The sequence below is a fragment of the Papio anubis genome, chromosome 12, assembly GCF_008728515.1.
Source record: "Papio anubis isolate 15944 chromosome 12, Panubis1.0, whole genome shotgun sequence".
Lineage (NCBI taxonomy): Eukaryota > Metazoa > Chordata > Mammalia > Primates > Cercopithecidae > Papio > Papio anubis.
Window position 1 is genome coordinate 93,030,849 of NC_044987.1, and position 10,167 is coordinate 93,041,015.

General features: G+C 48.0%; 1 protein-coding gene across 1 annotated transcript; it reads right to left on the reverse strand.

Annotated features, from left to right (window-relative positions):
• Nucleotides 1–298: 298 nt before the first annotated feature.
• Nucleotides 299–10,114, reverse strand: C12H11orf91 (chromosome 12 C11orf91 homolog). Its single transcript, XM_021925927.2, has 2 exons — nt 2,250–10,114; nt 299–552 (listed from the first exon to the last, which is right to left on the reverse strand). Exons 1-2 carry the CDS (start codon nt 2,743–2,745, stop codon nt 467–469), a joined length of 582 nt encoding a protein of 193 aa, XP_021781619.2. The 5' UTR covers nt 2,746–10,114; the 3' UTR covers nt 299–466.
• Nucleotides 10,115–10,167: the final 53 nt, after the last annotated feature.

Consider the following 10,167-nt stretch of genomic DNA (forward strand, 5'->3'; position numbering starts at 1 on the left):
TTCCAAGGAGTAAATATGTTTGGGGAAAAAAACACACTCCCACACACCAAACCCCCACTATTCCAGTCCTCAAAGAACCTTTGTGAGCAGAGACACAGCAGTAGAACCAATATATATATTGCTCTTGGTTTCTGCCGATTCCTTCCTGATAATCTGTCGTTCTGGTTTGCATGACTATGACAGTGTTGGGGGTTCCCTCCCCGCTCTCTCGGGAGACCTTGAATGCTGGCTGGGCAGCAGCTTCTAGACATCATGAGAGAGCTCACTCAGCAGCACATAGAGAGGAGAGACCATGAGATTTACCACGCAAAGCGGGCACTGTATGTGAAGTACATGCTGGTAGCAACAAGAACAGCGGTAAATACAGAACAGAAAATAACCATCTTTGAAATGACAACAAATGGGACACATTATCTAAGCACTAACACCTAAGGAGGTGGCTGCCCAAGCTCTGGTGGGCAGCTCCTCAGGAGAGAGAGGCTGACTTCTTTCCAGGTTGCCTGGTCTTCAGTCCTTGTAACTTTTCGTCTTTTAGCGCCTTCAGGAATGTATCTGCAGGAGAGCAAAACAAACTTAGCCGTAATAGAAAAGACGTAAGGGCTTTTCCTAACACTTCCAAAGCAAACTCCTGGGAAGCAACGGTGCTTCCTCGAACTTAAAACCCCATTTGTGATCCAAGATGGGAGAGGAAAAAAACAAAAAACCGAAAACTCTGACTGTAAAAACACGTAACTGCTTCTGACTGTACATGCAACACATCCAGTTACATGTGTTTTTACAGTCAGAGTTGCTACGTCCTGGATTTCTTCTTCTTCTTCTTCTTTTGAGAGGAAGTCTTGCTCTTTCACCCAGGCTGGAGTGCAGTGGCACAATCTTGGCTCACTGCAGCCTCCGCCTCCTGGGTTCAAGCGATTCTCCCGCCTCATCCTCTCCAGTAGATGAGATTACAGGTGCGTGCCACCAAGCCCGGTTCATTTTTGTATTTTAGTAGACACAGGGTTTTACCATGTCGGTCAGGGTGGTCTCCAGCTCCTGACCTCAAATGATCTGCACGCATTGGCCCCCCAAAGTGCTGAGATTACAGGTGCCAGCCACCACACCCGGCCCCTGGATTTCTTAACTATGTAGTCGGTTACGATACTACGTATTACAAATACATAGTATTATCTATGTATTCATAGTTAAGAAATCCAGGCCTTAGCAAAGCCCAGTTTTTCTAGGGACAGTTTTCCTTCCATGGCTATGAGAAAGGGTGCATTACAGTGTGTCCGATGAACTGAACACCATTCCCATGGCCACATGGACCTAAGCATTTAGGTTATTTCATACTTCCCTCCTCTGTGTGGCAGGGGAAGCCAACTTAAGCCGTTATATACAATAGTTGGAATGATCTTTTTAGAACTATCTGCCCTCCTCCAGTGGTCAAGTACAAGCCTTAGCCAAAACAAGTGATGGGAAAGACAAAGTCTGCAGGACAACCTACCGCTACTGAAAGTTCTACTTTGCAATAGGTCCTTCTTGGAGCACAATGCATTTAACAACTTTACCCTCCAACAGGGAGGAGTCATTCAGCTCGTAGGCTAAGGGATCCTGCCCGCATCAACACACCTGGTCTCCCCTGGTCCAGAGCCCTAAGACTTCAGACCTAAGACCAGATGTCAGCCCAGGATCTGGTGAGAGAACTACTGGCGCCAAGCCCACGGAGTCCGAGGGGGCTGCCCTCCAGCACTGAGAAGTGGTGTCCCAAAGCTGTCCAGGAAATGGCCTTGGGTCTCTTGCACAACTCCCACCTCCTCCTTAAGATACTCCAACTGACTGTCACCTACTTCACCTTCCCCCCATGGAGAGCCCCGGTTTAAGACCGAATATTAAAGCTTAGGGACTGTCTGTGGTGGGTGGAGCTCCAGAGTACAGGGTAGGGGGATGACTGAGCAGGAGGATTAAAGTTCAGGACGGGGTGGTGGTGGATGGAGTTCCAGGTGTGGAGGCTCAGAGTCCAGATTACCCAAAGGGTTTAGGATGGAGGCAGGATGGAGTTTGGGACTAAAGGGCTCATGAAGTTCATATCTGTGGTTGGAGGAGTCGGTTGAAGGATAAGGGAGTCTGGGTGCTAGGGAATAGATTTTGGATCTGGGACTACTGGGGGCTGGAGTCAAACCAGGGCTACATTTCGGGGCGGGGCACGGAGCCAAGGAGGGAGCCAGGGCAAGGCTAAGGCTGGGCTCGGTGGCCCCGGCGAGGTCACGCACAGCGCTGGGAGTCGAAGCCGTCCCCAGTGATGGTGAGCAGCTCCAGCTCCTTAATCCGGATCTCCAGCTCGCACAGTTCCTCGGGGTGGGAGGCAGAGGCGAGCCTGGGGGTCGAGGGGCGGGGGGCCAGGGGCGAGACAGCCACCTCAGGCCCCGGCGGCGGCGAGTAGAAGAAGCGCAGAGGCTCGTAGGGGATGGAGGCCAAGCCAGAGGGCCAGGGCGAGGGCCAGGGGCGCTCGCCGGGGGGACCCAGGCCGGGTGGTGGCGGGGGCGGGGGCGCCGGGACGGGGGGCGCCTGGGGCAGGGACCGGGCCCCCCCCGCCCCGCCCACTGTCGCCCCGCCCGCCTTCAGCGGCACGAAGAGCTTCTTCCAGATGTTGAAGTCGCTGAGCGGGGACGAGGAGATGCCGCGGTCGTACAGGGACGGGAAATAGAGGGGCGGGGCCGACCGCTGGCTCATGGTGGGGCTGTGGCTGCCGCGCCGCCCCTTTGGCATCGTTTGAATGAGGGTCTGCGTGGGAGGAACCCCGCGCCGGGAGACGCGCGCTCAGGCCCCGAGTCGCCGGGGTTTCGAGGTTCCACAAGCCCCGCCCCGACGGAGCGCGGCCCCACCCTTTCGCCTCGGCCCCGCCCCGAACAGGCGGGGTTCCAAAGCTCGGAGGACCACGTCCCGGAACGTGGCCCCGCCCACCGGCGGCAGGCCAAGCCCCGCAGTGAGAAAGCCACGCCCTCGGCCTCGCCTTGCCTCGCCTAGTCTCCGGTCCCTCGACTCCACCCACTGCCTCGCTCTGGCTCTGCGACGCTCCTGGCTCCCGTTGTCACATCCCAGCGTACCCTCATCCAGAGCAGGGAGCGAGCCAGAGCTGCGGGAGAAATCTTGCTTCAGGCTTCCTCTCTTTCGCCCATCAGGGAGAAAAGTATTTCCTAGAAACCTGGCCCCTGCACCAGCAGACTTACCTCATTGCCTCACTGGCCGGGCCCACAGCAAAGAAGTCTGAGAAATGAGTGTCTGATTTTTCATCCACTACTATGGGAGGCAGACAAAGGAGAATATGATTGGGAATGGCCGTTAGAGTCAACCCATGTATCTGCCAAACTTTAGCAGTGCTGAGGGAGATTCTAGAAAAGGGGATCCTCATCTGGTTTGTAATAGATCTGAAGGAGTGTTTTCTTTTAATTCTCTTCCAAGTTTAATTCTCTTCCAAACACAGATATCATCAGGAGCCAAAAGGCAACCAGCTAACCACCAAAAGGAAATCCTGTCCGCCCCACCTCAAATACCTCACCCATTGCTTATGAGCGATTTGGATATTTTGTCCAAAGGACATGACAGCTCATTTACGTGAGTAACCTGTATTAGCCATAGACTGAGGGGAAATAACTAATACATTTTCTTGAGAGCCTCTGCCTAATGATCACTGGTATGAATAGTGATGGGTGGAGCCCAGTTAAAGAGTCAGTATCAGCTTCACAAGTTAAATACATATATGCATATGTATCTGCACACACAGTGCAAATTGCGTGTGTGTGTGTGTAGCAGCAAAGTGGAGAGAGTCAGATATTCAAGCTGGGTAGCCTTGGACAAGTTGCTTGACTTCTAAGTAAGTTTTCTATAAAATAAAAATAAGAAAACCAGGCTGCCTCATAGGGTTGTGATCAGACAGAACAGTGTGTGTGGAACACTTGGACACTTTGTCCAAACACAGTAGGCAGCGATCCCTACTAAGGGGCATGTCTGAAACTGGGAAGCTTTTGCTTCCCACACTTAGCTTCCCACACTTAGTTGTCACACAGAGTATTTGCACTCTGACTTTGGCAGCTACCCATCATTGTTTATTCATACCAGTGATCACTAGGCAGAGGCGCTCAAGATAATGTATTTCCCCTCAGTCTATGGCTAAACCAGGCCATGTGCGATAGCTCAGCACCCAGCCTGTAATCCCAGCACTTTGGGAGCCTGAGGTAGGGGGATCTCTTGAGGCCAGGAGTTTGAGACCAGCCAGGGGCAACAGAGTGAGATTCTGTCTCTACAAAATAATTTTAAAAATTAACCAGGTGTGGTGGCATTTGCCTGGAGCCACTCAGGAGCTGAAGTGGAGGATTTCTTGAACCAAGGAGGTTGAGATTGAGGCTGCAATGAGCCACAATCATAGCACTGCACTCCAGCCTGGGTGACAAGGCAGGGCCCTGTCTCAAATAAATAAATAAAATAAAAATACCCTTATCTTCCATTAGTTTCCCCCATATATTTAACTTCCCATAATTTACTGCCCCAGAAGCTCAAACCTCTCTTCCTTTGTCTTGTCACTTTTCTACAATCGCCCATTGTTAAAATTGTATATAAGCTCTCAAGTCACTTCTTTGGGTTTTCACTTTGTTTCTGTAAGAACCCCACGTACCTGCATAATAAACTTTGTCTTCCATTAGTCTGTCTTTGTCAGTTTAATTCTCAGGCCCCAGGCCCTGAACCTAAGAGATTAGAAGAAAAAATTTTTCACCCCTACAGAACCACAGTAATGGTAAGAACCAGGGTTTTGGACTCAGACTTGGGACCAAACCGTGGATCCACTGTGTATTTGGTTGTGTGGCTGAACCTTTCTCAACCTCATTTTTTCATCAATATAATGGGAATAGTAATGGCATCTACTTGCTTAGGTTGGCAAGACTAAGTGAGACAGTTTAAGTACCTGGCAATGGCTTGTGTTCGACATTAGCTCTTGTTATTACATACTGAAGGCCCTTAGAAGTGAAAGAGATTTTGCGTTATATTTTTTAAATGAAGCAAAAAAAATCATTTTTTATTTATATACCTAGTTGAGGAGAAAAAATTACAGATTCTTCCCCCTTACTCCAAGATAATCTAAACAGATTTTACTCCGGATGGCTTACTTATAATCGATGAAGTTATAGCCAGTGGGTTAAATAAGAAGTTGATGACAAACTTGGTTTCTCTAACAAGTATGCAAAAAACTCAAGTGCCACAGTGAGCACTAAGATAAACTGCCATCAGGAGGCAAAGTCCCTATGAGGTAATAATAAACCCACAAGGTTAAGGCAAAACCCTACGGTTGTTTCTGCAAACAAATGTCCAGGAAACTCAAGTTGGTGATGAAAGACAAAACAGCCTTGAATTCAACTTCAACAGAACCTTTCCCTCCCTGGGCTCCAAAGCACTATGTCACCTACCTCTCCACTCAAATTCCCCATTAAGTACCATCCTGTTGGAGCTTGAGGGTTTCGATTCCTAATGCCCCACTCCCTGGCTTCATTTGGAACCATCTGACACAGACACGAGTCCCTCTTCATTCATCAGGGTCAGTTGGAGCATGTAGCTGTTGGCCTGGTAGCCAGGTGGGCTTGCTAATCCTGCACCTCTACCTTAAGCTTACCCAGCATGAGGCCAGGTTAGAAAGTCACAGGCCTTGGGAGCAGGGAGAGGGCCTTTACTATAATAGTGAAGAGCTTGCCAAGGACAGGACTGATTCTTCCTCCAGCCTCACCGATCAGGGCAGTCATCATTCTGCTATCAGGAGGAGAGGGGCCAGAAGGTCACACTGAAGAAATGTGTCATGGGGGTAAATGTTCCTGTCCAGCACTCTTACATAGGTTACTCTATTTAACCTAGGCTGACTCACTGCAGTTGGCACTGATTTTCCATTGCCACAGCCCTCTCCAGCCAGGAGGGCCTGGTTCCCTGGGTCCTCGGACTGCTCCCTTCAGAGAGAGCACAGAAAGCCTTCTCTGTCCCAAGGAGCCTCCCTTCCCCTCCCTCACTCCAGTTCTGCATCTGGACACACTATTGGCGACCAGACCCTGACCAGGTGCTCAGCCTCTATAGGGATATGTCACAATTTGCTGGTGGCTCTGGGCAGTCTTTGGACATGTAGTGCTTGTGTCTTGGAATACAAGAGTTGTGCCTGAATCTGGGACTCTCTGTGACCCTGGGAAAATCACATCAGCTCTCTGAACCCCAATTTTCTCTGATCTATAAAATGAAGACAATATCTACCTCATTGATGTATTTGATAGACATATGTATAAGCAGTGCCAGGGACAACTAATAGGTGCTCACTGAAGTGTAGCTACAGTTATTATCAGTTACACATGGATTCCTTAATTCCCCATTAAGCCCTGGTGGATGAATGAGGAAAATGCAACAGGGGGTCGATCCTAGAAAACCCAACCCACTCCAGATAATTGCGCCAGCCTCACACCTGAGAAGCTGTTTATTCGACCTGCTGAGGACACAATGATAAACACACGAGAGGCTACTGTGTCCCAGGCACTTGTCTTAACTCATTTAACTTTTCTAACAACCCTGAGCCTAGGGTTCTCATTTTCCAGATGAGAAAACTGAGGCATGTAAGGTTAAGTAACTTGCCTGAGGGTGGCTGATTAGCATCAGAGCTGGGGTTTCAAATGGACAGGCCAGCTCTAGAAGCCAGGGTGTTTGGACAGCCTCCAAATTGCCACCCCAGCCTTCAGGGCAAGGCCGCAGCATGCGTGGCCTCTAGTCTCCTACCCCTCTTCCTGGCAGGAGGCTGGCTCTGACTGGAAGTTGTTTGTGCCACAATTTAAGGACCAAGCTATTCTGGGAAGCCCAGAACAGTCTTTCCTTTATTATTCATCTCAATTAACCATTGTGTTGGTCTGGACTTGGGGGTGCAGGCATTCCCATCTCCCTTTCAAGAAAGTTTCTAAAAAATGCAGACCAGCCTTTATTCTTGTTTTCCCAGGTAAATGTGGTCCTATGTACTTGCAGAGTAAGAATTAAAAATAAACTGAAACCTGAGAGGTAGTTTAGTGGAATAGGGAGTACAGAGGCCTGGAAGATGAGGGAGCTGGGTTTAAGCCCCATTAACCAGCATCAACTAGCCATGCTACCTTGGGCAAAATAACCGTAGCTAACACTTAGTGATTGTGTGTTCTCATGTTATCCCGACAGTAACACTTATAGGGTAGGTCTGTCAGAATTTTCTGTCCACAAGCAGCAGAAGCTGACACGGAGAATTTATTGGAGGGCTATGAGACAGCTCATGGAATTGAAAGCTCTTAAGAACTAGACTCAGAAGGTGCAGAGACCAGGGCAACTTCAGGGATCCAGGTAGCAGGAAGGAATCGGTGGCCTCTTTGGTATGGCCACTGTGGTGGTAGACACTGTCTACCTTGTTTGCTGAGTCTTCTGGCTTTCTTCCACTCTTCCTGCTCTTGGACATCAGACTCCAGGTTCTTCAGTCTTTGGACTCTCGGACGTGCACCAGTAGCTTACCAGGGGCTCTCAGGCCTTTGGCCACAGACTGAAGGCTGCACTGTCAGCTTCCCCAGTTTTGAGGTTTTTGAACTCGGGTTGAGCCACTACTGGCTTCTCTCTATCCCAGCTTGCAGATGGCCTATTGTGCGACTTCACCTTATAATTGTGGGATCCAATTCTCCCTAATAACCTCCCTTTCATATATACATATATCCTACTAGTTCTGTCCCTCTGGAGAACCCTAATACCGGAATTATAACTCTAAGTTTCAGTTCTGGCCATAGCATTATGTCACACCAACATCAGCATCAATGTTTTAGGTTGCCTAATTAATGTATCTGTAAACCTATAGGCAGGTTGGGTGGGGCTAGTGAGAGTCAGCGCCAGCATTGATCACATATAGGATCAACCTACTGGGGTTGGCCACGTTGTATATAGCCATGAATAGCAAGGAGGGGAACAGCAACATCCCAAGGGAAACTGATCACAGAAAGGCAGCTCCCTACCCCACAGTAAAAAGAACCTTGAGTTTCCCAGTTCAGTCCCTTGCTGGGCGCATGCTGCCCCTCCCCTCTCCCAGAGGCTCTGGACCTACACAGCTGCTGAAAAAGAGAAAACGTCCTTACCTACAATGAACCATCACAGGCACCCTCCTAGAAATTAAGGTACTGTGGTCATTTACCTTACCCCAGAATAATAGGAGTGTGTATAAACAGGAAGCTTTAGTTTAGATAAATATCCATTATAAAAATTTTATATTGAATAACCTATAAGCAATTTGAAAAAGAGACTTCTGGCTAGTTTTCACTTATTTCAAAGTCAGTGGGGGTAAATGCATTCTGCTGATTCACTGTAGGTTTTAGACTCTTACAGCCTTAACAACCCTGTAAATCCATAACTAGCATCTTCCTATCTGGCAGACCCTTTACCTCAAGCCTCACAACAATTCTTTGAGGTAGGTGTAGAAAGTGAAAGTTCAAAAAGGTTGTGGGGGGAAAAAAAAAAAAAGAAAACTTGTCCAGAGACACAGCCAATTAGTGGAAGAGAGTTTGAACTCAGGTTCCTAACTACAAAATCCACGGATTTAACTGCTGCTCTCCTGAAATGAAATATCTACAAGTAGCAGACACTGAGAAACAGACTGGCAGATAGTGTTTTGAAATGATCTTCTGTTTCCAGGAAGGACTAACTAGGTCCTCTTCAACTCATGCTATTGGGTAACTTTCCAGTAAAAAAAAAAAAAAAAAAAAAAAAATTGCACTTTATGTTTTCTTTTCCAAAAAGAGGCAGAAATTGATTTCTTCAAAGTAAAAAAGCACCAGGAACCCATTCTAGGCTTTCCAAAGTTAGGCACATATTAAAAAGAGTATGCAAAACAGGCAGAGAAGTAGATCTGCTGACCTGAGGAGCTGAGTGGGAAGCATGGACTTGCCAACTTACCTAAGTGACCTTGAGCAATCCAGCTAACTTTGCACAGTTTCCCCTTGAGTAAAGTGAGGTGCAAGTACAGATGAAAATGTATATAAAACATAGTGCTTAGAACCCTGTACCAGAAAGTTGCCCTCATCACAATGAATGTCAGTACTAGCTCCAGCCAGCCCATCAAGAAGCCCTCAGGGGGATCTGTCAGCATTCGTTCAGATCTGTTGGCAGCAACCGAAACTAATGTGAGCTAGTAGACTTTGAACACTGCTAAAGGACTTACCAAGAGGACTCAGATGTATAAAGCTGGTTCATTCTGTCAAGAGGCCCAAAGTCTTGGGCAGGCTCTTATTTTTTCAGGACATACGTGACATGAGAAGTCATGGGGGCTGACTGCAAGGACACAAGAAAAACATACCCATACCTTGAAGCCCCCAGTACATTCAAGACTCAGTTCGGCAAATGGATTAGCATCTTCAGGAAATACCATGAGCTCAATTGACCTACTCATCAGGTGTACCTTGCACCCCTAGCTCATCCCCTCAAGGGGACAATCCAATGGGGTTACCACCCAATACTGAACACTATGACAGTTCCTGTAAATCCAGATGAGTGGAGGGCATGGGGTAGTGGCTCTCGAGCAAAGAGCCAGTAGGCAAGACTGGACCCAAAGGCAATACTGTAAATATCTTTACATTACAGGATTGCCTTCATGTCCAGGTACTCAACCTTGTCTATAGCACGAGTCACAGCAACTTTATGCAGAAAGCAACCCCAAAGTTTAAGGCCATTTATATGACCGTTGTTGATTTGGACAGCTTAACAACCCTCTTCCCATCTCCCCATTTAGCAGCACCCAGATTCTGCTTTAGAGGACTGCCTTCTTCCCAATGTAGTCTGGCCAAAAAGTGGGTACACGACACAAGATAGCAGTAAGCCAATTTCATCCTCGAATCTTGAATCCTGAGAGAGGCTTCCGAAACTGTCGACTCCTGGCTTTCTGGAGTGTGGCTGAATTCCCCACCCCTTCGCCCCCAAAAAAGTTCCCAGAAATTCATTTTCTGCTCAAATTCATCAAAATTCGTTCTCATTCCTTAGAACTCACATGAAATGTGCTTCTTTGCTCAGCCAGTGGCTGTGGGCGTGGTCAGTACTTCCTTCGGCCAAAAAAAAAAAAAAAAAAAAAAATTCCTATTGAGGAAAGAGTCACACCTAGTATTTTGTCTTGAAACTGAGGATTAAAGA